General features: G+C 41.4%; 3 protein-coding genes across 3 annotated transcripts in view; all 3 read right to left on the bottom strand.

The window, feature by feature from the left end:
- Positions 1-12,454, bottom strand: part of LOC137038404 (fibroblast growth factor receptor 1-A-like) — a 30,035-nt gene extending 17,581 nt beyond the window's left edge. The window contains exons 1-3 of the mRNA XM_067412934.1: positions 12,368-12,454; positions 10,520-10,777; positions 10,354-10,431 (exon numbers count right to left, since the gene is read on the bottom strand). Coding sequence (XP_067269035.1) covers positions 10,354-10,431; positions 10,520-10,777; positions 12,368-12,452 — 421 coding nt within the window. The 5' untranslated portion in view covers positions 12,453-12,454. The remainder of the gene's footprint in view (positions 1-10,353; positions 10,432-10,519; positions 10,778-12,367) is intronic.
- The window catches only part of fgfr1a (fibroblast growth factor receptor 1a), a 229,520-nt gene extending 215,304 nt beyond the window's left edge, over positions 1-14,216 (bottom strand). The window contains exon 1 of the mRNA XM_067413014.1: positions 14,095-14,216. The gene's annotated coding sequence lies outside the window, so the exon portion shown is untranslated. The remainder of the gene's footprint in view (positions 1-14,094) is intronic.
- A 6,909-nt stretch (positions 14,217-21,125) lies between these two features.
- ankrd39 (ankyrin repeat domain 39) lies at positions 21,126-24,659 on the bottom strand. Its single transcript, XM_067412452.1, has 5 exons — positions 24,589-24,659; positions 24,177-24,268; positions 23,990-24,093; positions 23,695-23,898; positions 21,126-22,519 (listed from the first exon to the last, which is right to left on the bottom strand). Exons 2-5 carry the CDS (start codon positions 24,265-24,267, stop codon positions 22,370-22,372), a joined length of 549 nt encoding a protein of 182 aa, XP_067268553.1. The 5' UTR covers position 24,268; positions 24,589-24,659; the 3' UTR covers positions 21,126-22,369.
- Between the last annotated feature and the right edge of the window lie 1,799 nt (positions 24,660-26,458).

The following is a 26,458-nucleotide window of genomic DNA, read 5'->3' as shown; positions in this document are numbered from 1 at the left end:
AGCCGACGCCGATCAACTAGTGGCGACGAAAGCAAACTGCTGAGTCGGCTCACGTTGGCAGCCAAAAGCGGGTCCAAAGCGGTCCAAAGTTGCCCTGACACACCAAGCCGACGCTCGACATCCGACGGCCAATAGCGCGTCCGTTCTGCGCCTGCGTTAGAGGAAATACCTTTCCGTCCCAGCTGGTGGCAGTAGTCTGTTTTCGTTATTCGAAGCGGGAAACTGGAAGAGCTATAAAGATATCAGCTGTCGTTTTCGTTTCCCCACACAGACGGATTCGTGCATTTCAGAACGTTGCAAATGGCATTGCCGTTGTCAGCCCTTGGTCTTTTACTTGTGGAAGAGGAAAGGTAGAAGCGGACGCGAAAAATACGAGGAACGCTCACTAAATGGGTGAAACCATGGATACCCGAAGTCGAAATGTGAAACCATAGATTATTACACTTGTTCACCTATCAATGAACCATAACAATAACAGGGCATAGCTCAAACAATACCCTGCAAATTGGCTCATTCAGATGCATTGTGGAAGTTAATGTGACACAATCTGAACAATGGCCACTTACCCAAAGGATTGTTAAAATAAATATATGTGTATGACGCATTCTGATTTACAGTAAATTATGTTTGTGACAATGCTTGGTGCTAGTTCAATGAATTATGACAGAATTTGTATATATTTTTTTCATTGGAAACATGCCTATGGTGACATTTCTTCAAAATGATATCTAGTGGTTCTTGCACATCACATAACAGCAGTTTGGAAATGAAATCTCCAGTGGCACAGAAATGTTAATGAAAATAATGTAACACTAAACCATACACTGCACTTAACTGACAGTAACCATGCTAACTATTAGTTTACAGATATTGCACTTTGATAACATTGTATTGTGGAAGTAACACATTATAAAAATATGTCTCTATTAATTGAAAATCTATTTATTCTTAAATTAAAACATCAATACAGATGTGTTTATTGTGTTTATTTACCCTGCTAGTTAGATGTCAAATTGCAAAATAAGGGTTAGAATTCTGCATCATCTTGTGTCTTGTGATCCTTTTTTACATAAAGAACTGTGAATGCAATTACCCAAAGTCAAAGTTTTTTATTTTCCAATGTTCAGTACAATGGGCACAAATAGCTATATAGAGAATAGCTATAAAAGTAGCTATGTAGGTAGATTCAGCCAAGGGCCTTAATGAAGCTGGGCTCCTCACGGGTGCCAATCCAGGTGTCACTGTTGGTACCATCTGAGGGTAAACAGGATTCACTTTCAGACAAAGGTTCCTTAAAGACACAATCAAAATGTGAACAATGTGATACAATAGATTCTTACACTTGTTTACCAATAACCCATAACAATAACAGGGCATAGCTAAAACAATACCCTGCAAATTGGCTAAATGGATCTATTCAGATGCACATTGTGGAAGTTGATTTGTTGAATTACTTGTAAATAGACCCATCTGAACATTCATTGGCCACTTTACCAAAAGCAAAATGTTCATTTGTTCAAATGGAAAGAAAAAATAAATAAAATAAATTATACACACACCCCCCCACATATGTGTGTGTGTGTGTGTGTGTGTGTGTGTGTGTGTGTGTGTGTGTGTGTGTGTGTGTGTGTGTGTGTGTGTGTGTGTGTGTGTGTGTGTGTGTGTGTGTACCCTGATAGTTAGATTTGAGGAGCACTCCTTCCTTTTTGTGTGAGGTTCTAGAAACTGCAGGTGGGTCTTCTGAGCTCCAGAACTTCCTGAGGGTCCATGTTTCTTGTAACACATGTACTGGGTTCGCAATGAATCCCATCCTCTTCTTGAGCTCTCTCTGAGGGACAAAAAAAAAAAAAAAACATTACGCTGAGTTATGTCAATTTCATGGCTATTGTAATGTTCATTTTTGTTCTACTTTTAACTGGATGTATTCTGGATGACAGCATTTTTTTTTACAGTCGCTAGAACACATTTCTCAATACATTTAGGTCACTTTTGCAAAACTCTCCACACAGTTAGTACAACCGAAATATATGAGGGCTAAACTGTGGATTTATCATTGCTTTTGGACATAAAGACATGCATTAAGTGTTTTGATATCTTTAGTGCATTTTGAATGTGAAATTAACTGCTGTGCAAAGATGAAAGTTGCACACAACAATCTAACATGCAGTTTTTTTTAAATATGGACTACTGAAGAAGAAAAAACTATTGCAAAAAAGGAAATCTTACCTGACATGACAACTTTATTTGCGATCTCACGCCACAGTTCTACTTTCGCCACACAGTTGACATAACGTTAACATTTTCCCGTAGTGTGATACTAAGCTGGCCTTTGCTGGATCATGCTGATCAGTTTGTCTTCACTTGCCTCGGTCTACACAGCCATGTATATTAACATGTGCTAACATGTAATGGAATGAGGAATATAATCAAATAAGACGAGACCTTTCTTTTACTGTCTATGGAGGAGACAGGCGTTCTGTGTTCCCTCTTGACTCTGTCGTTTACTTGCTTCGTCACTTCCGTTTTATTTTCTCGTGCACTGGTTCGCTAGCTGAACAGCAAATCAGAACGATCATATGTCCCGACTGACCGACATGCGGCGACGCCGATTTAACATGTCGAATCGGCTGAAAAACAGCCGACGAGGACCAACGCCAGCCGACGGTGTGGAACTGTGTGGAACACACCGAGGAAACTTAGTTGGCCGACGCACAAAAACTGCCCGACGGCCGATCGTCGGCTTGGTGTGTTCTGGCCTTAAGAGACACAATAGATTTTAAAACTTTGCAATTTCTCTTATGTCACTGCGCGGATGATGCACGTGCAACGGCGAATTGAGTGCTAGAAAAAAAAACTAGATGTGCGAATGTGCACGCGCCTATCCCGTCTTTACGCGCTCACTGCCAAAGGAGTACTTTGAAAGGCTCGCGCGTACATCTGTGCGCGTCTGCGCGAGGCAGAAAGGAACGTAGAAAGTGAATTATATCCGCGTTCTTATCAGTTGTGTTTCCAATTTGAGCTTGATCCTCAAAAATGCTTGGAAAAATGTAACGTTAGCTTGTGTGGACGCTACCGCACTACTTGATCAACAGAAGAGCTTTGCTACTGAAAAGCTGTTTAATTGAGAAATTGAAAATAATGTTAGTCACAATGTAGGCTACGCAGTTACTGTGATGTACTCTTAATACAAGCATGCAAAAACATCATAGGCCTACTTCAGTTCTCAAAAATATAAATATTTATCTTTTTTTTTTTTTTTTTACAAAATGAATAGCCTTGTCAAATGACTGTCGTTTTAACTTATATGGTGGAAAAGGTGACGTTTGCTAGAAGGATCGAGTGAACGATCTGAGCAACGTATCTACTGTTGTATTTTGTAATACAAAATAATTAATTATTATATTAATTAATAAATGAAATTAAATAATTAAATTACACTTTGTCATTAGACACACTATTTAGTTTTGTATGGTACTTGGAGTTTCTTGTTGTTACTGTACTAGCATCTTGTGTCATCTAGACAATGTGATCTATCTAAGAAACTTTCAATTTAATCAGAAATTGTTTAAACAGTCAATAAGTGGATAAATCGCTACTTACTGCTTGCAGGAATATAGTTGCCACTTTCTTCAGTTTTAGACGCTGAGCGAAGCTTGCTTGAAATGGGCCGAACAAACGAACAATTTTAAAATAAATTGTTGTGGTGGATTATAAACATCAACCATGACTGTTGACATATGAAAAGTCCTCATGTCCCCTGCACAGCCTAAACATGACATTTGTGACCATGAGAGCCGTTTTTGCCATCCTCAAGTGTCGTGTTTACCTGCAGTCCAGATGATTCGGCTCAGTCAGTTCCGCCTGACAATGAACATGTTTGGACATATGCAAATGTTGGGGGCGTGCATATAAATGATCCCCAAGGCTTGCGTCACAGTTGGCCTTATGTTGAGAAGCCCTTTTTTTCCGTGGTGTTTTTGATTCACGAGATTTACATATGAAGGAGCAGGCAGTGGTGTTTGAGACTCACAGTATGTGATGTCCATGTACTGAACTCTATGGCAAGTTTAATTCAATTTAGCATTTCGCTCCTTTAATGTAGCTACATCAAGTTAATTAATGCTACACAGCATAGGAAGAATCACTGGCAAGTTTGTCTGGTCCGCAAACTATTTCACAACAAAACATGCCCAATAAGTGTGTCACATGCCTGTCCTGTCTTGTGTGTACATGTGGGATTTGTCAGTATGGCCATTTGTGCTTCTGTCATTGTCTGATCCCTCCCCCCTTTTTATCTAATTAGTGTTTGATTTCTCCCACCTGTGTTCTCTTGTTCCCTGCCTCATTTGTCCCCTTTTGTAATGTTTTGTCTGAAGTTCCTTGATTTCACCACTAGAGGTCGTTATTTCTACCTAGGTTAATTCTCTTTGATTTAAATGATTGTAATGCTCTCACCTGTGTTGAATCACACCTAATGAGAAACCTTATTTAAGGCCTCACACCCTTTTGTTCTTGTTCAGTCCTGATGTTAGCCTCACCATTGTCATGCCTAAGACTTTTTGTTTTTTTCTGCTTTCTGGTTTGTTTTTGGATGCTGAAGTAAAGAGGCAAAGATTAAAACTCAGACCTTTTACTGTCCTGAATACCTCTGCATTTGGGGTCAACCTCCTTCCGTGGTTAAGTGGTTAGCGTCACAGACACACACACTGGAGACCCCGGTTCGATCCCCAGTTGGATCGTAACAGTAGGACTGAACCATGGATACAACCCCAGCAGAGGGTGCCCAACCTTTGACCAATGCTGAACGCATCTTAGCTGCTGTTTCAAGCCAGGCAGCCACCATGGAACGACATGAACAAGTGCTGGCACAACAAGAAGTTGCTGTATCAAAACTGGGTCAAGCAATCACAGAGATCCTGCAACACCTTCAAGCCCTTTCAAACCCACAGTGGGATGCAGATTCTCAACCCCAGGCTCCACCAGCACCACCAACACCTCTCAGCACTCCTACCAGCTACTCTGAGATTCATCTGCCTCACCCTGAAAGGTATGATGGAAGTCCTGGTAAATGCAAAGGCTTCCTCACCCAGTGCTCATTGAACTTTGAATTACAACCTCATAAGTTTCCTACATCACGCAGCAAGGTGGCCTATGTCATTACTCTTTTATCTGGGAAAGCCCTAGCCTGGGCCACTGCTTTGTGGGAGCAGTCGCCACAACCAGCAGTCTGCTCAAATTATAGTAGTTTTATTGACGAGATGAGGCGGGTGTTTGAACATCCAGTAAGGGGACGTGAGGCAGCTAGCCGCCTCCTTCAGCTAACCCAGGGTACGCAAAGTGTTGCAGAATTAGCTGTGGAATTTCGAACCCTAGCGATAGAGAGTGGCTGGAATCAGGAGGCATTGACTGTTGCTTTCAATAGAGCACTTTCTGATGATCTCAAGGATGAATTAGCTGCCCGAGACCCTGCAACGGACCTGGAATCCCTGATTGATATGGCCATTCGATTAGATAATCGTCTTCGAGAACGGCGTAGGGAGCGCACAGTGTCTTCTAGATATGTTCCTAGTCAATATCCTTTGGTACTGCCCTCGTCTCATGATCACCCTGTCTCCCCTCTAACCTGCACTGAGGAGCCCATGCAGTTGGGCCGATCACGGCTCTCCCAAACAGAGCGAAATCGCAGAAATAAGGATAAATGCTGCCTGTACTGTGGCGAACCTGGCCACTTTCGAGCTTTCTGCCCGATCCTTTCGGGAAAAGCCAACTCTCGTCCAGTAAAGGGAGCACTGTGATGAGAGAGACTACCCCTCCCAACTCAGCATCTTCTGGTGTTCTCTTGCCTACTCACCTTTTATGGAAGGATCAGTCCCATCCTCTAAAGGCCTTTGTGGATTCCGGGGCCGCTGGAAACTTTATGGATTTGGAAATTGCCAGACATCTTCAGGTGCCACTTACCACCCTGGAGGACCCCCTGACCATTACGGCATTGGATGGAAGGCCCCTTGGCTCTGGTCAGGTGAGTCTGAGCACTCTTCCTTTATGTCTCCGGGTTGGGGGGCACCAAGAAACTATACAGTTCTATGTAATCAAGGCACCAGAATTTCCTTTAATACTTGGTTTCCCTTGGCTAGCCCTTCATAACCCCCAGATTGACTGGTCCTCCGGTAACATTCTCAAATGGGGGCCTAATTGTGATAATCTGTGTCTCTCTACTTCATCTCTTGAACTTTTGGTCTCTCCTAACTTAAGTCAGGCAACCCCTGGGCTGTTAAGGACTTCTCTGCAATTATCCAGGACCTCTCCAGAATTGTCCCGTGTTCCCCCTGATTATGCAGACCTTTTAGACGTATTCAGCAAGAAGGCGGCCTTATCCTTGCCTCCACACAGACCTTATGATTGTGCAATTGACTTGTTGCCTGGAATGTGTCCTCCAAGGGGGAGACTATTTTCCCTTTCACCACCAGAGAGGAAGGCCATGGAGGACTATATCCAAGAGGCTCTGGAATCTGGCATTATACGACCCTCGACTTCCCCAGCAGGAGCTGGATTCTTTTTTGTTGCTAAGAAGGATGGTGGGCTCCGACCCTGTATTGATTACAGGGGTCTCAATAAGATTACCATAAAGAATCGTTACCCTCTTCCATTAATGTCTACTGCCTTTGAGTTGCTTCAGGGGGCTACAGTTTTCACTAAACTCGACCTTCGGAATGCTTATCACCTGGTCCGCATCCGTGCTGGTGATGAATGGAAGACAGCTTTTAATACACCCACGGGCCACTATGAGTATAAGGTCATGCCTTTTGGGTTGGTAAATGCTCCTGCTGTATTTCAAGCTTTGATTAATGATGTTTTAAGAGACATGCTGAATAGATTTGTTTTTGTATATTTGGATGATATTCTTATCTTTTCCAAGAACCTCCAGGAGCATGTTCATCACGTTCGCCTGGTCCTTCAGCAACTCCTGAGAAACAATCTGTTCATCAAACTTGAGAAAAGTGAGTTTCATGCTAAAGAGGTATCCTTTTTGGGCTTCATTGTTTCTAATGGTCATATTCAAATGGACCCTGCCAAAACCAAAGCGGTTAAAGATTGGCCCCGACCCAGCTCCATCAAGCAGGTACAACGGTTCCTTGGTTTTTCCAATTTCTATCGAAAGTTCATTCGAAATTTCAGTGCCATTGCTGCTCCACTTACGACTCTCACTAGGAAGAATGTGAAGGGCTTCCAGTGGACAGAGGAGGCTGAAAAGGCGTTCTGCAAACTAAAAGACAGATTTACTTCAGCACCTATCCTTACCATCCCAGATCCTGAGTTGCCCTTCATAGTCGAGGTGGAGGCCTCGGAGGTAGGGGTCGGAGCGGTACTCTCCCAGCGTGCCAGAAAAGACGACAAATTGCATCCCTGTGCTTCTTTTTCACACAAGCTCTCCCCAACAGAAAGAAATTATGATATTGGTAACAGGGAGTTATTAGCTGTTAAGCTAGCTTTAGAGGAATGGAGGCACTGGGCCAACCATCCCTTTGTTGTATGGACTGACCACAAGAATCTAGCTTATATCCAAGAAGCCAAGAGACTGAACTCTCGCCAGGCCCGATGGGCTTTATTTTTTAATCGTTTTGACTTTGTTCTCTCCTATCGACCAGGATCTAAGAATCAGAAGCCTGATGCCCTCTCCAGGCAGTTTGATCCACCCGACATGGTGTCAACCCCAGTGATGATCATCCCCTCATCCAAGATTCTTGCTCCAGTTAGATGGGGAATAGAGACCAGGGTTAGAAAGGCACAGAAGCAGGAGACTGATCCAGGTAACGGGCCTCCTGGTCGTCTTTTTGTACCCAAAAGTGTACGCACTGATGTTTTGCAGTGGGGACATGCCTCATCACATGCCACCCAGGAGTCGGTAGGACCCTAGAGTTCATTTGCAGACGCTTCTGGTGGCCAAGGATCGCTGAGGACGTTAAATCCTTTGTGGCTGCCTGCCCCATTTGTGCCCAGCATAAGGATTCCAGGTCTCGTCCACAAGGTCATCTGCTACCCCTCCCAATCCCTGCTCATCCATGGTCACATATTTCTATGGACTTCGTAACGGGCCTACCACTCTCCCAAGGTAACAAGGTGATTTTGGTGGTAGTTGATAGGTTCTCAAAAGCTTGCCACCTTATACCATTGCCAAAACTTCCTTCGGCTCCACAAACTGCTGAAATTGTTTTGCAGCATGTCTTTAGATTGCATGGCTTTCCCCAAGATGTTATTTCAGACCGTGGTCCTCAGTTTGCATCCAGGTTCTGGAAGGCCTTCTGCCAGCTTATTGGGGCTTCAGCCAGTCTATCATCTGGATTTCATCCCCAGTCTAATGGACAGACTGAAAGAACTAACCAAGAGATTGAGACCACCTTGAGATGTCTAGCTTCATCCAACCCAACATCCTGGAGCAGACAACTGATATGGGCAGAATTTGCCCATAATACGCTTCGCCATTCCTCAACGGGTATGTCACCTTTTGAATGTCAATTTGGCTATCAACCTCCTTTGTTCTCTGAGCAGGAGTCTGACGTGGGAGTCCCGGCTGCCCAACATCTGGTTCAACGGTGCCACAGGGTGTGGAGTAAGGCCCGAGCTGCGCTTCTTAAGGCTTCAAAGCTACAACAGCAACGGGCCAACCGTCACCGCAGACCAGCACCATCTCTCCGTCCAGGGCAGAATGTCTGGCTGTCTAGCAAGGACCTTCCTCTTAAAGTCGAAGCCCGCAAATTGGCTCCCAGATTTATAGGCCCCTTCAAGGTTTTAAGGAAAGTAAACCCTGTTTCTTACCGTCTCCTACTTCCCAGGTCTTTGCGCATACATCCTACCTTTCATGTTTCCCGCTTAAAACCTGTCATATACAGTCCTCTGTCTCCTGCCACCAGGCCACCCCCAGCTCCACAGATCATTGATGGCCAGCCAGCATACGTGGTCTAGCAGATATTGGACATCCGACTGGTTCGTGGTAAACGGCGGTTTCTACTGGACTGGGAAGGATATGGGCCAGAGGAACGGTCTTGGGTCCCCACTCGCCATATCCTGGACAAGAGTTTGATTAGGGACTTTCATCGTCTTCACTCAACCTGAGCCGTTGGGAACGTCAGGAGCCGTTCCTAAAAGAGAGGGTTCTGTAATGTTTTGTCTGAAGTTCCTTGATTTCACCACTAGAGGTCGTTATTTCTACCTAGGTTAATTCTCTTTGATTTAAATGATTGTAATGCTCTCACCTGTGTTGAATCACACCTAATGAGAAACCTTATTTAAGGCCTCACACCCTTTTGTTCTTGTTCAGTCCTGATGTAAGCCTCACCATTGTCATGCCTAAGACTTTTTGTTTTTTTCTGCTTTCTGGTTTGTTTTTGGATGCTGAAGTAAAGAGGCAAAGATTAAAACTCAGACTTTTTACTGTCCTGAATACCTCTGCATTTGGGGTCAACCTCCTTCCGTGGTTAAGTGGTTAGCGTCACAGACACACACACTGGAGACCCCGGTTCGATCCCCAGTTGGATCGTAACACCCTTTTATAAGCTCCTGGTGTTTGTCAGTCTTTGTCAGATCGGTGTAATGTCTACATCTCCCGTCTTCCCCGTGATTCCTTTCTGGTATGTTTAAGTTGTGTTCTGTTATTTCTTGTTTATGTGTTTTGCCCCCTTGTGGGTTTTGTTTTTTTGTGTTTATGTTTAATTTTTTGTTAATAAATCTTAATTTATCTGCACTTGAGTCCTCGCACTTTTTTCCCTTATCTGTACGTGACACTTGTGATCCAAATTGTCTGTGTACTAATTTGAAGCCAAAAAAAAAAAAGATTATGAAGGAGGAAATGGTTGGGGTTATACGGGGAGCAAGTAATGTGTTCTGCCAAAGGAGTTGGAGATAAATATTCTGGTCTATAACTCCTCCCTGAACTTTCCGCTGCCCTGTATCTTGCTCTCTCATTGGCTGTAAGTCATCGCTGATGTAATTTTTAGTCAGAACACATTTTCACACAGCAGGATTTTGAATTGCATACAGGTCCAAATATTCAGCATGCCAAATATCTCACGGGCATTGATTCTCTCTGATCGCACCTTACATAGATAATGTTCATGATGCGTGATTGTCACCCATGTGAACGATACAAATTTGCCTCCAATTTTTGGAATTTGTCTGCGATTTTGCTAAATCTGCTGGCGAGTAAAATCAGGCTAAAATCACACAGTGTGAACTTGGCATAAGGTGACAGCAGATCAAAGTGTGTAGGACTTGGGTGTTGGTTGACGGTTTCGCTCCTTTTCCTGTTATTTTTGTTACTGTTGAGTTTTGAGCACAGAGAGAGCAGGAGTGACTCACGGAGCAGCTTCTGGTCATTTGATAGCTTGGCCTCCTCTGAGGAAGACTCATCTTCATCATCTTCTGAGGAAATCAGATCTGACCAAGAACAGAAAATCAGGTTAGGTTTTTGTGAACAATACAAATGTCAACCGATCAGCAATTTTGTGTTCAACTGATTTCTCACCAGTAACGTTGACATTGAAGTAATCCGTATAGTTGCTGTTGAGACCCTGAGCAAAGCAAGCATACAGACCAGAGTCGGCCGGCTCTACGGATTCAATCTCCATCTGGTCGTTGCACAGACGGGTGTGCTCTCCGTCAACCAGTGGAACATGGTCTTTAGTCCAGGTCACTTCCTGTGTCTCCTCTTTACCTTTACAGCTCAGCTCCAGTTTATCCCCCGGATACAGAGTGAACGGCGTGTGCTCAACCAGGGATACCACTAAGAACAGGAGAAAAAAATTACTCATGTAAGTTATAATATCATTTGAATTCCTGAAAAGAATGTAATTAAATATCCTCATCATAAAGAATTCTAAAGTTTCTGTCCAAAAATTTGAACCTCCGACTTTTTCTGAACTTAAATCAAAGACTAATCCATCAAAAGAAATTAAGATTTTAATGAACAGCAGTCTTGCAGATTCCACAAGATGGCTTTGATTTATTAGGCAAAACAATTGCTGGTATAGTCCCTGATTTAAAGGACTATCCTAAAAAACCTAATTTAGAAATGGATACTGTTATTGAAATTTGCAGGTTTTTGAGAGAGGAGGGGTGACTTACAACATCATTTCTGGATACTTGGCATTAGTTAATGAACAGAGTTATAATTAGGGATGTTAAAATTCAAATTGGTTCAAAAGTCTAAATATTAGAAAAGCAACTGCAAAGGGGTTTGTTTTGATATTTTACTCTTTAGTATCTGTTTTTTAATTTCCTGTTTTCTTGGTTTCAGGTCTCCGAGGCTGTGCCTGAGAAATCGCGTACTCTCTTGCGTGGATTAGGTTTTATTTAATTCTATAAACTATAATACGGATATGCCAAACATTGTCGCTATATGATAAATTAAAATAAGCTGATAACATCACTGTTTTCTCCAGTACGACTGTACAGCCAAATCTAATTTTGTTGCAATATTATCCTGTTTGACACTGTGAAGCTGCTTTGACACAATCGTGATTGTAAAAGCGCTATATAAATAAAGTTGATTGATTGATTTATTGATTGATGGTGGGTGCTTACTTTGAATATGTAATTACTTCACAACCGCTAAAAATGTATGTTCTATATAGTATGAATGTGTTTAGCATAAATGTAATCTGGACATACTACATTCACCATTATTACATAACATGATCTTCAGTATCAGTTTCAGTCACTGTCATTCATAAATCCTCTCCCATGGCCTCATGGGATAGTAAAGTGCCATACTATATGATACATAAGTATCATATAGATTCTGTAAAACGCTAACCAATAGACTACTATAATGACGCTGGCTTGTAAACGTGAGCATCGCGATTATTTGGCGTTTGAAAAAAATAAAACCCATGAAATTATATTCATATGACATGCTGAAACATAAGCCACTGACTGTAACGTTACCTGGGATGAAGACATTTCACACGCGCCGCCAGAAGAACACCTGCATGTGAACTCCTCCTGCAGTGTTCAGGGGAACTGTTAGTGCTGCACCAACCCGCGGGGACGCTTTTATGAAGTTATTTGGCCCGCCCCGCACCACTGTATATATTTTTACAACCCGCCCCGCACCCGCGACCATTAAATAGACATACGGGGTCGGCGGGTTATGAGACGACCCGCGCATCACTAGTTCAGGGCTATCAGGGTTGTCATGTCAACAAATGCACGCGCTATGGCATCCCCTGTTGTAGGATGACAGAGCTTACGACAGTAGTTGAGGACATTATTTTTTCCCAACTGTAGGGGGACCCCGAGAGCAAAAGATATGCTTTAAAATCAGGTTAGAAAGATGAAAGCGATCACACCTGATTTGTTGAAAGAAACGTACCTACATCTTGTGTCACTGATATGCCCTGGGATCGAAGAGCTTGAGTTAGGAGTACTGAGATCAGCAGCAGCATGGTCTTCATCATCTTCATCAAAGATTCTCTCTGCATCCAGCTCAGCTCTTCATAAAACGAATTACAAAAGCTTTAGGCCATGTCCACCAAAGCATTTTTAGCCAGCTGAAATATGGCAAGCTGGGGGCACTAGTGAGTATTTTGGCAGAGCAGGTTTATTTTTTTAATTTTTCTTCTTCTATTTTTTTCAGTTGAGAGGTTTTGTTGGCTATGATATGGAATATCCACGGATGTCTGAAACCATAGTGGACATTATTGAGTGCATTCAATCAATCCCACAATGCACCTCAATAACGAGTGTAGCCTACAGCTAATGTGCACACAGCATCTGTCCTGAATTCGCTCACTATAGTTTTCATTCACTACTTCAAGTGAACTATATTAATGGACTAAAGTAGGGAATAGTTATTGAGGGTTTAGGGGGCGATTTCGGATTCAGCAAACTAACTGTAACTCAACCAGACTCCGCCCCTTTATTTTGCTTCTGCCTTGGGATTTGATGAAATGAGGCATATTGTGATGTGTTCGTTCCTGAAAGAAAACTCAAGACTATGATGGAGGCGTTTCAGGCCAGGGAGTTCAGAAACAGTGGCGCTGATATAGAGAATAACTCCTGCTGCAGGGACTTTGTGCTTTGCAGAGCTTTTTCATGCTCATACAGCAACATTACACACTGAAGAGTGTTGAAAATGTAAATAATATGCATAATATGATCATCTCTTTAGAGTAACATGCTTTATCCTTATCCTTTTGGGAATAGAAACTGTATGGTTACTGGAAGGAAATAAAATCTCAATACAGAAGTCTATGTTTAGTTTATGACGAAATTACTAGGCTGATGTAAATATTAGACAAAAAAAATTGTTTCCTGTTTACACAAACAATTGGCCCACCAAGAGTCGGTAGACTGCCAATCCATGTGGAGGCAATTAGGGCCAGACTGATGAACTCTTTCCTGTTCATTCTGGGAAAAGTGATTCATGCTGAAAAAAAAAAAAAAAAAAAAAACAGAAACATACCTCCAGTGTGTCAGGGCAAAAAAAATATGTAAACTGGAGAACTGGAGAGCTGACTGATCAGATGGATTTTTAATATATTGGATAATTAGAGCAACAATAAGTAAAGCAACAGTTTAAACACACTGCAAACAGTGGAGTACCATATTATTATCCACACATTTCAAAACGTCCTCAAATGTGATGTCAAGTAGTTGGAAATGCACAAGATCGGATAGAGATGCTTTTTGTGTTAAAAAAAATGATACAAGCAGTTTGATGACCTTATATTAATATCTACTTTGTATGTACTGTCAAAAAAACAATTGTCCAGCTGAAAGGTGCATTAAAAAATTCAACAAACAATTCATGGTGATTAATCATAGAACCTAACATTTACGACATTTATCTTTATACATAACATTAACATATTACATAACATATAACATAACACAACACAACACAACACAACACAACACAACAACATAACATAACATAACATAACATATAACATAAAACATAACATATAACATATAACATTCTTCATCTAGTCCTAAAAGGCAAGTGTTGTTTATAAAATCATTATGACAAATTCAATAAAATAGAAAAGCATGTGTATTATATTACAAACCAACATAAGAGTCAATTTGCAAACTCACCTTTTTCTTTCTAGAAAAAAACTATCCCCGCTCAGGTTCAGATGTTCATAAAATAACTGGCTCCCAAATCGTCCTGAAGATGTCTCACGTATGACTAACACCCAATTTCCCTTTGAGGGCTTAAGAACTGAATATAAGTTTATATGAGAGAGAGAGAGAGAGAGAGAGAGAGAGAGAGAGAGAGAGAGAGAGAGAGAGAGAGAGAGAGAGAGAGAGAGAGAGAGAGAACAAAAGTCAAAACTAACCCAAGCAGAGGGGGGCAGAAAGACCTGACTCACCCTCCAGGGCCGGTCCTGAGCAATTTGCTGCCCTGGGCAATATTTTACTTGGTGCCCCATGTATCAAGATTTAGCATTACCGCAGAGATGGGAAGTAACGAAGAACAAATACTTTGTTACTGTACTTAAGTAGATTTTTTCTGATATTTTTACTTTACTATTTATTTTTGTGTCTACTTTTTACTCCTACTCCTTACATTTTACAAAATTGGCTCGTTAATTTAGTTTCAAATAATTTCAGTTGTGTTAATGTTATTATTTTTTGCGTCATCAATACTGAATTAAATCTAATTGGATGGAGCGTTGCACTTGACACACCACTACAAGACGACTCACCAGATTCTGCGGCATTCATTCCCGGGAAATCACTGCAGCTTGATGGCTTCAGCAGCGTTGGTCTGTACTGGTTTCACACTCAACTTGATTCTATCGAAACCCTGGTGCATTTGTTGGCTTCTTACGTATTCTAAAACATGCAACATGAAAACAGATCGCTAGTGTTTCTTATTACTTCGGTGCTATTATAAGCATGGCCAGAGTAGCCAGCTATGAGGTCACCGAGGTCACGATATTTCAGCGGTTTGATGCGATTTGAACTACTGAAATCACGTGACATTGGCGGCCCGAATCATTGATCGACTCACACCGTTTTAATCTTTTTGGAGGAACGCGGAAGAGAAGACAATGCTGAATAAAATCATAATATTTTATTTTTGGACCAAAATGTATTTTCGATGCTTCAAGAGATTCTAATTAACCCAATGATGTCACATATGGACGACTTTGATGATGTTTTTATTCCCTTTCTGGACATGGACAGTAAAGTGGGCATTGACTGCATATGCTCTGGGACTAAAATATAAAATATCTTAAACTGTGTTCTGATGATGAACAAAGGTCTTACGGGTGAGGAACGACATTAGGGTGAGTCATTAATGACATCAATTTCATTTTTCGGTGAACTAACCCTTTAAGAAGAGAAAATGATTTTATATCGTATGGCCGGTTTTTATTTGGAGGGGGTGGAATGTGGCAGGTGACATTTAGTGAGTAACGTCATGAACTGAGGGGGTTTGGTTAGCGAGGTATAAAGATCAGTGGCAGGAACGAGAACAGCAGGTATGTTTGTTTCTGGCCGGCAGGAAATGATCAACACTCCTACTGTTTTGTTGCGAGCGTTTCGCATTTGGGTTCTCTTGGATTGCGGAGATAGAGTTTATGTGAACTCTTAAAAGTGTTTTAATGTATGTTGTTTGTTTCCTCTTCCTCTCCCTTGTCCTGGTACCAATCTTCCTCATCCTTGTCCTGGTACTAATCTTCCTCTTCCTTGTCCTGGTACTCATCTTCCTCTTCCTCTCCCTTGTCCTGGTACTCATCTTCCTCTTCCTCTCCCTTGTCCTGGTACTCATCTTCCTCTTCCTTGTCCTGGTACTCATCTTCCTCTTCCTTGTCCTGGTACTCATCTTCCTATTCCTCTCCCTTGTTCTGGTACTCATCTTTCTCTCCCTTGTCCTGCTACACATCTTCCTCTCCCTTGTCCTGGTACAGGCTGGAAAACTGGGTTGGGCTTTCTGGGATGGTCCTCAAATGGTTCAGGTCATACTTAGAAGGGAGAGGTTATTATGTGAGTATAGGAGATCATAAGTCACATCCATGACATGCAGAGTCCCACAAGGGTCAATTCTTGCACCACTCCTATTTAACCTGTATATGCTGCCACTGAGCCAAAAAATGAAAAATAACACTATTGCTTACCACAGCTATGCTGACGATACCCAGCTCTACTTAGCACTATCACCTAATGACTACAGCCCCATTGACTCCCTGTGCAAATGCTTTGATGAAGTTAACAACTGGATGTGCCAAAACTATCTTCAGTTAAACAAAGACAAAACCGAAATCACTACATTTGGAAACAAAGATGAAATTCTCAAGGTGAAAGCATATGTTGAGGCTAAAGGCCTGATAACAAAAAAATCAAGTCAGGAATCTTGGAGTGATTTTGGAGTCAGACCTGAGTTTCAGTAGTCATGTCAAAGCAATAACTAAATCAGCATACTATCATCTGAAAAATATTGCAAGAATAAGATGTTTTGTCTCCAGGCAAGACTTAGAGAAACTCGTTCATGCTTTCATCACCAGTAGGGTGGACTATTGTAATGGCCTTCTCACTGGCCTTCCCAAAAAGACCATCAGCTCATACAGAACGCTGCTGCCAGGATTCTGAGCAGAACCAGAAAATATGACCATATCACACCAGTCCTCAGGTCTTTACACTGGCTTCCAGTTACATTTAGGATCAATTTTAAAGTACTATTACTTGTTTATAAATCCCTCAATGAGCTAGGACCTCAATACATCGCAGATATGCTGATTAAATACAAACCCAACAGATCACTCAGATCAGCAGGATCAAGTCAGTTAGAAATACCAAGAGTTCACTCAAAGCAAGGAGAGTCTGCCTTTAGCTATTATGCCAGCCGCAGTTGGAACCGGCTTCCTGAACAGATCAGATGTGCTCCAACAGTCGCCACATTCAAATCCAGACTCAAAACACATCTGTTTAGCTGTGCATTTACTGAATAAGCACTGAATGTCCGACTGATCGCACCTTATCTTATCTCTTTATTCTTTTTATAATTGTTTTAGTTTACCTTTGTTCTTATCTTTGGTTATTGTTATTTTATGTTCTTTTGAGTTAAATATGATGAGTGAAAACTGGGTTTGATGGAAATAGTAATTTTGACAATAAGGTTTGAGTACGTGTAAATCTGTGGAGGGTATGATGAGTGAGAATGGGTTTAACAAGAAGGTTCCTGAGTAAAAATCAGGGAAAAGTGATTAAAATGGATGTTATGAACGTGTTTGAGAAAGAAATGAAGGAGAGGTGCTCTAATAAAGATGATACATGTATGCAGGCTGTAAACTGAAGAATGTTTTATTTTTATATCAGACCATTATTGTGTATCTGACCATTTTATCTTATTTTTTTTATCATTATAATTTTTTTGAATTACTATTATTATCTTTACAACTGTTTTAACTATGCTTGTTTTAAAATTTTTATTCGTCCATATGGTATTCCTTTTTTCTCATGCATTTGTTACCACTGTTTTAATTAATTTCTATGTAAAGCACTTTGAATTGCCATTGTGTATGAAATGTGCTATACAAATAAACTTGCCTTGCCTTGCCTACTCATCTTCCTCTTCCGCTCCCTTGTCCTGGTACTCATCTGCCTCTTCCTCTCCCTTGTCCTGGTACTCATCTTCCTCTCCCTTGTCCTGGTACTCATCTTCCTCTCCCTTGTCCTGGTACTCATCTTCCTCTCCCTTATCCTGGTACTCATCTTCCTCTTCCCCTCCCTTGTCCTGGTACTCATCTTCTTCTTCCCCTCCCTTGTCCTGGTACTCATCTTCCTCTTCCCCTCCCTTGTCCTGGTACTCATCTTCCTCTCCCATGTCCTGGTACTCATCTTCCTCTTCCTCTCCCTTGTCCTGGTACTCATCTTCCTCTTCCCCTTCCTTGTCCTGGTACTCATCTTCCTCTCCCTTGTCCTGGTACTCATCTTCCGCTCCCTTGTCCTGGTACTCATCTTCCCCTCCCTTGTCCTGGTACTCATCTTCCTCTTCCTTGTCCTGGTACTCATCTTCCTCTTCTCCTCCCTTGTCCTGGTACTCATCTTCCTCTTCCTCTCCCTTGTCCTGGTACTCATCTTCCTCTTCCCCTCCCTTGTCCTGGTACTCATCTTCCTCTTCCCCTCCCTTGTCCTGGTACTCATCTGCCTCTTCCTCTCCCTTGTCCTGGTACTCATCTTCCTCTTCCTTTCCCTTGTCCTGGTACTCATCTTCTTCTTCCTCTCCCTTGTCCTGGTACTAATCTTCCTCTTCCTTGTCCTGGTACTCATCTTCCTCTTCCTCTCCCTTGTCCTGGTACTCATCTTCCTCTTTCTTTCCCTTGTCCTGGTACTCATCTTCCTCTTCCTCTCCCTTGTCTTGGTACTCATCTTCCTCTCCCTCTCCCATGTCCTGGTACTAATCTTCCTCTTCCTTGTCCTGGTACTCATCTTCCTCTTCCCCTCCCTTGTCCTGGTACTCATCTTCCTCTTCTACTTCCATGTCCTGGTACTAATCTTCCTCTTCCTTGTCCTGGTACTCATCTTCCTCTTCCTCTCCCTTGTCCTGGTATTCATCTTCCTCTTCCTCTCCCTTGTCCTGGTACTCATCTTTCTCTTCCTCTCCCTTGTCCTGGTACTCATCTTCCCCTCCCTTGTCCTGGTACTCATCTTCCTCTCCCTTGTCCTGGTACTCATCTTCCTCCCCCTTGTCCTGGTACTCATCTTCCTCTTCCCTTCCCTTGTCCTGGTACTCATCTTCCTCTTCCTCTCCCTTGTCCTGGTACTCATCTTCCTCTTCCCCTCCCTTGTCCTGGTACTCATCTTCATCTTCCTCTCCCTTGTCCTGGTACTCATCTTCCTCTTCCCCTCCCTTGTCCTGGTACTCATCTTCCTCTCCCATGTCCTGGTACTCATCTTCCTCTTCCTCTCCCTTGTCCTGGTACTCATCTTCCTCTTCCTCTTCCCCTCCCTTGTCCTGGTACTCATCTTCCTCTCCCTTGTCCTGGTACTCATCTTCCTCTTCCTTTCCCTTGTCCTGGTACTCATCTTCCTCTTCCTCTCCCTTGTCCTGGTACTCATCTTCCTCTTCCTTTCCCTTGTCCTGGTACTCATCTTCCTCTTCCTCTCCCTTGTCCTGGTACTCATCTTCCTCTCCCTCTCCCTTGTCCTGGTACTCATCTTCCTCTTCCTCTCCCTTGTCCTGGTACTCATCTTCCTCTTCCTCTCCCTTGTCCTGGTACTCATCTTCCTCTTCCTCTCCCTTGTCTTGGTACTCATCTTCCTCTCCCTTGTCCTGGTACTCATCTTCCTCTTCCCCTCCCTTGTCCTGGTACTCATCTTCCTCTTCCTCTCCCTTGTCCTGGTACTCATCTTCCTCTTCCCCTCCCTTGTCCTGTACTCATCTTCCTCTTCTACTTCCATGTCCTGGTACTCATCTTCCTCTTCCTCTTCCTCTACCTTGTCCTGGTATTCATCTTCCTCTTCCTTGTCCTGGTACTCGTCTTTCTCTTCCTCTCCCTTGTCCTGGTACTCATCTTCCTCTCCCTTGTCCTGGTACTCATCTTCCTCTTCCCCTCCCATGTCTTGGTACTAATCTTCCTCTTCCTTTTCCTGGTACACATCTTCCTCTTCCTTGTCCTGGTACCCATCTTTCTCTTCCTTGTCCTGGTACTCATCTTCCTCTTCTTCTCCCTTGTCCTGGTACTCATCTTCCTCTTCCTTGTCCTGGTACTCATCTTCCTCTTCTTCTCCCTTGTCCTGGTACTCATCTTCCTCTTCCCCTCCCATGTCTTGGTACTAATCTTCCTCTTCCTTGTCCTGGTACGCATCTTCCTCTTCCTGGTACTCATCTTCCTCTTCCTTGTCCTGGTACTCATCTTCCTCTCCCTTGTCCTGGTACTCATCTTCCTCTTCCTCTCCCTTGTCCTGGTACTCATCTTCCTCTCCCTTTTCCTGTAGTCATCTTCCTCTTCCCCTCCTATGTCCTGGTACCTATCTTCCTCTTCCTTTCCCTAGTCCTGGTACCCATCTTCCTCTTCCCCTCCAATGTCCCAATCCTCTCCCTTGTCCTGGTACTCATCTTCCTCTCCCTCATGCAGGTATTTTCTTACTTTCTTTGTGTTGCTCTATATTGTTACTTTTTCACACAAGATTAGGCAAAAGAGGCACTCATTTACTGTATACCATCTGGTCATGGGATTGAAAGAATAAGGATTCCTATATGGGGATCAGCGTTGATTTATATATGGACTGGACTGCATTTATATAGCGCTTTTTACATTTTTGCCTCACATTCACCCATTCACACACCGACGGCGATGTCAGCCATGTAGGGCGCCATCCAGCTCGTCGGGAGCAGCTGGGGTTTGGTGTCTTGCTCATGGACACTTCGACACTTGGTCAGGTGGAACCGGGGATTGAACCACCAACCTTCTGGTTTGTAGACAACCTACATGAACCACTGAGTCACTGCCACCCAATATATTTATATATTTGCATAACTTTAATCAGCTGTTTCTCAGTAACAATAGAATAAAATAGAGTTCACTTTGACTTTAGCCTATAAGGTTAGGTTTAGAACAGTGCATTGTCAGTTCTGACATACAGTGTTAAAGCATTGGTAAATTTGGCAGTAAAAATACACCGTTTTGGTCTTGTTTAAGCTTGTGTGTAAAAGAAGTTTAAGCATTTTAAATCTGTGTTAACAATATGCATTCTGTGTCAAAGCAACAATAAATTTGTAAATTGTATAGCCTACACAGACAGATGTTGTGCTAACTGAGTTAAGGAGTTTAGGAATTTTTTTTAAAGTATTGCAAATGTAAAAAACTGTAATAGGCAGCTAAGTGTCTACTTCTATTTTATTTAAGTTAGACTAATCAAGAGCAAAATAAAAATATATATATATGTTTGTATACACTACCAGTCAAATGTTTGGACACACTTTCCAATAAAAGAAAATGGGAAATAGTGTCCTGACCTTTGACTGGTAAAGTATATAACATATACATAACACACACACACACACACACACACACACACACACACACACACACACACACACACACACACAAACACACACACACAAAACTTCTGTGAGTACAGATTTCTTTTACTACTTATTAAAGTATCCCGTTCAGCAGCCTGTGTGCACATCATACATGATCACAACTGTACACAAAGAAGCAAAAGAAAAAAATACTTGCAGTAGACAAAAACTCCAAAAGTTGTGAGAATTATGTGATCTGGGACCTACTTAAAATATACTTTAAGATGTTAAGTACATTACCAGTACACATTCAGCACAATGAAGCACACTTCCTTTTCACAATGCCAGAAACGATAAACCAGTGGAGTCTGAGAATTTGGATTTATGTTTATCATCAAAAGTGTTTCATCTGCATTCATTTTAAACCTTGCCAAGCATTCAAGTGAATTGAAACTGTTTAGGAACAAACAAACAAACAAAAAAAAAACCTAAAAAACTAAATTCAGTACATTCTTGACATCCATGTAGGAATCTTAGGACCCTACAAATTCAATCAAACCATCAAAATATGAGAAAAATATTTTTTCTTTTTAAAATATTATACATTTGAAAGAAGAACACAATTAACTTGGTTAATGTATTTATCTGACAAAATTATTAGTCAAAAACTACAGCTACAAGTTTTATTTTAATACGTAAAAAGCATGTTTTATATTACAGAAGACAATATAAATAAATGTCAGGATGAATGACCTGTCTCTGAATCAGATTTACACCATATCAGAGAAGTCCAGACAGTTGATTTCAGAAACCCTAGTACTGTAGTTTTCCAGATGTGTTGGAAACGTGCAAGTACAACACAGGCACATGCTGTCATTTGATGCAACATAACCACATAAAACATGGTTTGCTTTGCACAGGATCACCCTTTTGCTCAGCACTGATCTGTACTGTAACTGTGAGCAAAGAAAACATTTTAAAGCAGTTTATCATCTTCATATATAATGAAGAATATATATAAGAACAATACTTATGTGGTGTTAGAAACTGCCATTTATTAAGCTCTTCAGAAGAATCAATCCTGAATTTCCTTATTCAGTGAGCATTAACAGAACTCTATCACCATCTACTGGAGGAAACATGTAGCTTGACATGCAGCTAAATGTTCCACAGATTCAAGTCTCTTTGTTGATCTGGTCACATTTAGTGGCAGTGATATGACTCTTGTAGGCTCTCAGGACATGAGGAAAGGCTTGTGTGACCATCAAGACCAATTTTACCGACTATGCCTGTTTTCAACCATAAGACAAACTGATTTACAAGGCACAGGTTTTGAAAATTGCTTACATAATCCTTAATGAGAATGCATTACGAACATTAAGTTAGATTGGGTCATTGTGGTGGTCTCAGGAACTCCCAAACTCTGTCCTCCTCTGGACAGAGATCGAAAGGTATGAGTGATCTTTTATTCTTCACAACTCGCAAGGCTGGGAAGCGGTTCACCAACAGCTCACAAACCGTGAAATGCCTCTGTTCAGCAGCCTGTGTGAACATACAAACACAACCCCAACAAAGTATAGACCTTCATCAGGGCAGCTGCACATTCCATTTTTGACAGGAATGAAAATTAGGCTATGAGGGATAGAATTACTGTGCGTTTTCATTGATTGTTCAGCTGATGAAATGTCTTTCCGGGAAAAAAAGTACACAAAACTCTGAAAAGTCTGTCCCTCACAGCCTTATGTTCATCAGCATTAACGTTGTATTTCACCAAAAAAAAAAAAAAAAGTTCTGTCAATTTCTCATAGAAATACATCCCATTGACATGCATTATACGAGCAACAGTTGGAGTTAAAAATCTTAATTTGTGTTCTACTGAAGAAAGAAACACACATCTTGGATGCCATAGGGGTAAGCAGATAAACATCAAATTTCTATTTTTGTGTGAACTATCCCTTTAAGTGAAATTAACCGAGATCAATTTATCAATATAGCAATGCTGACCAGTAGTACTGACCAGGGACATAACCACCATAGACATTGAGGGGGATAAGTCTCCCCAATGGCCAAATAGTTTTTTGGCCAAATTGGGGTTTTTTTCACGACCACATTTTATGACCAATGATATTGGACCCACTCACTTTTATCGTCTCTAATCCAGCACATGTCTGTTTACCAACCCCTAACCAATAGACACGTATAATTAAACACGGTAGACGCTTTATTTCCACTTTTCTAATATTTTCTCAATTTTTATTGCCTTTCCGATCTGATATGTGATGGGAAAAGGGAGAAGAGCGAGTTCTGCAAAAAGGGGATATGGACATCAGATCGATTTGCGTCAACTTGATACCATGTGTTGTATGTACAATGTGCCATTGTAACTCCTACACTATTGCAGCAGTAAATAACTCAAGAGATTTTCATCATTTTGTCTGTCCCAATCAATCGTTTAGCAAACGGCGGTATATTTGATTATACCAATCAAATGATTGATTGATTGGTATTTAATGTAAATGGCATCTAACGTTACTCCAGTAAAAAAAAAAATCTGAGAGAAGACCTCCCACATTTTATTTGCTTCCGACGCCCATGTGACCCAACTAGAATTAGACGTAGAATTTCGTTCACTGTTCTGTTTCTTTATGCTTTATATAAAAAAAGGTCCCCCCTAATGTTCAAAACATGGTTATGGCCTTGGTACTGAGCAGTAGTACCTTATGAAGTGGTGTTGATCCATCATCATCAGTCAGACATGGATCGGCTCCACGGTCTAACAGTAGCTTGAGCACACTGTGCTGGCCGCAGTAAGCCGCCCTATGAAGGGGGGTCGCCCCACCACGAGTCTGGGCGTTCACACAAGCCCCACAGTCCAGGAGCGACTCACACACCGACAGATGACCTGCTCGACTGGCATAGTGCTGCCCCAAAGAAAAACAAGATCTTGGTTAGGCATTATCAAATTATCAAAATGATTGTTTGCATTAGTGGTACATTATAACATGAACAAACCAACGCAGTGTAGTTTGCCTGGTCCCTCATATTTGGATCAATCCCTTTTTTAATAAGCGCACTGACTCTCTCCACATCTCCATCCATTGCAGCTGACCAAATACCTACAAACAAGCAATTCACATGTTTTGGATGTACCAGCATGATGTGATATGATAATGTATATAAACATGAGCAGGTGATGCACCTCTCTCAAAGTCCATCTCCTCCAGAGTTTGATGGACGCTTGGTGTTGAGCGATGGGCACTACAGGTGCATTGACTTCCATGGGAATCCATTCTAAATGCCATATAAAGCAGCACATACACAGATTTTTGACGTGTGTGTGTGTGTGATTTTAACTAAGTGTGTGTAAAATAATAATAACGTGGTTATATTTTGTATAAACACGATCAGAGAAAAACCTCACATTGTTTATAATAATAATTATTGGCCAAATCAGTTCAGCTCTTGCTCATATTTAACTGCCTGATGAAATAAAAACTGTCACGTTAAAATTTGAAGAACAATTTACACTTGTGTTCAAGTAAATTAAACATGTTACAATTCTGAACAACCAGCAATGAACACATTTAAAAGGCGTATAAAACTTTCATTACCTGCACACGACTTAGAAAATGCATGAGCAGTGGAGCTAGTGGAGATGTGTGCAATTTCAACAACATACTGGCGATATTTCAAAATAAAAGTCCTCTGCATGAGCCAACACTTAGATGGCTCATTCGACCGCTCCAGGCACGTCGCCGCGGCCGCCATTTTGGAACAGTCAACATTTTAGATGTTGTCATTTTCTGCTTTTTGCTCTGAATTTTCATATTTACTAGTTTGATTTATTGTTAATTGTTATCTTTTTTTTTGATACATTATATGTTATTGTTCTTTGAATTAAAAAAAAAAAACAATAAAAAACCAGGTGAAACAAACCTTTCAATGTTAGAGTTTTTCTCAATTGCTAAAACACTAAAACCCATTGGCTGAAAAAAATTCTCAGTTGCCTGAACTCGTTTAGCTAATTGTACAGTCTGTTGTCAACACCTTAAGCCATTTCACATGGTAAAACACACTTTGCAAATCTCACTTAGACGTTACAGCAACATTCTGAACACATTTTCATTCTCAAAACTCATTCTGCACTCCACACGTCATCCATACTGGTAAACTCGAGTGGCAACAATTAAATACAAATAAAGAGCAAAAGTCATTGATTGAACACAACCACTCAAAACTGATTTAACCTGTTTCAAATTATGAGACAACCAATATAAGCCAGTTCAGAGAGGTGGAAGAAGAAATTCTGAGAATGAATTGATGAAACAATGTGAGAGGAAGAGGAAGAGGACGAGTGCGTATGCGAGGTGGGCGACGAGGAGGAAGAACAAAATGTATTTTTTGTGATTTCTGATTAATTTTGAGCTACTATGATAGAACATGTTTTCGCTCATCAAAAGACAATGACGGCAAAATATTAAATTTGTTTTGAGATTAAAAATGCACTTCTTCCTGAGAACTATGTTTTGAACAATGTGTTTTTATTTTTCAGTGTATCATTTACTGACTGCTTGATAGAGTAGCCTACCGTATATTATTTGATCTCGTTTGTTTTTGAACACAGGTTAAACTGTTTTGAGGCAAAAGTTTCATTTAGTCAGAGGAGTCCCGAGGTTTTGTAAATAGTGCTTGAAGATGAGGTTTTGGGTTTAATGTTGGAAAATGGTAGCCTAACTTAGCCCCGCCCACAACATTTTTCAGTCGGCCGGTTCGGTCTGGCCTCGATCCATAGAGGAGTAATTATCCCCGAACAGAAACTGTTCGGACCAATGAAATCATCAAGGCGGGATTTAGACGATGACGGACAGATGATCAACAGTAATGTAATCATCACGTCAGCAAAGGGGCTTGGGTTATATTTACTCGAATCCTAAACGGAGAGATTGTTTGTATCTGCATTCACCTTCACAATTTCTCTCAGAAATTATGATCATGTTGGATAAGTACTCTATATATCATTCAATTATTTAATTTTTTTACAACACCGGCAAAGATCGTGTATTCCAGCGCGTGTGCAGACAGGGTTGCCATTTTTTTTCAACAAAACCCGCCAACTACTAGCCCTAAACAATAGCTTCTCGGGGGTTCTCCGGGAAAAAATGGCGTTTGGGGGGTGAAATGTGTGTTATTTTGGCAAGGTTGCCTGCTAAAATTCGCACTCCTGGGTATCACATAATAGTCGCTTCAACCCGCGGACATAGAAAAAAAAAAACGCGGACTTGGCAACACAGTGCAGTTGAACTCTGTTGACATTTGACAACTAGCATAATGCGTCGCTTCGTTGCTCTGATTGATTGTAGGTCTATCCAATTGAGGTCTTTCCTGGTTCGGTTGAAATGCCCCCATAATCACAGCCCAATGGAGCAGTTTCAGACTCTTTTTTTTTTTTTTTTTTTTATTGAACAAATATAAAAGCAAATA

Source organism: Pseudorasbora parva, chromosome 13 (genome assembly GCF_024679245.1).
Source record: "Pseudorasbora parva isolate DD20220531a chromosome 13, ASM2467924v1, whole genome shotgun sequence".
NCBI classification, from domain to species: domain Eukaryota; kingdom Metazoa; phylum Chordata; class Actinopteri; order Cypriniformes; family Gobionidae; genus Pseudorasbora; species Pseudorasbora parva.
The sequence above is the reverse complement of the archived record's forward strand: the minus strand, read 5'-3'. Positions and strand labels throughout refer to the sequence as shown.

Bases quoted from the DNA above. Each gene is read 5' to 3' on its own strand.
- ankrd39 (XM_067412452.1), bottom strand. From the start codon at position 24,267: ATGGATTCCCATGGAAGTCAATGCACCTGTAGTGCCCATCGCTCAACA. The intron at 24,094-24,176 runs GTGCATCACCTG...GCTTGTTTGTAG, and splicing joins GGAGATGGACTTTGAGAGAG to GTATTTGGTCAGCTGCAATG. The intron at 22,520-23,694 runs GTACTACTGCTC...ATGTTCACACAG, and splicing joins GATCAACACCACTTCATAAG to GCTGCTGAACAGAGGCATTT.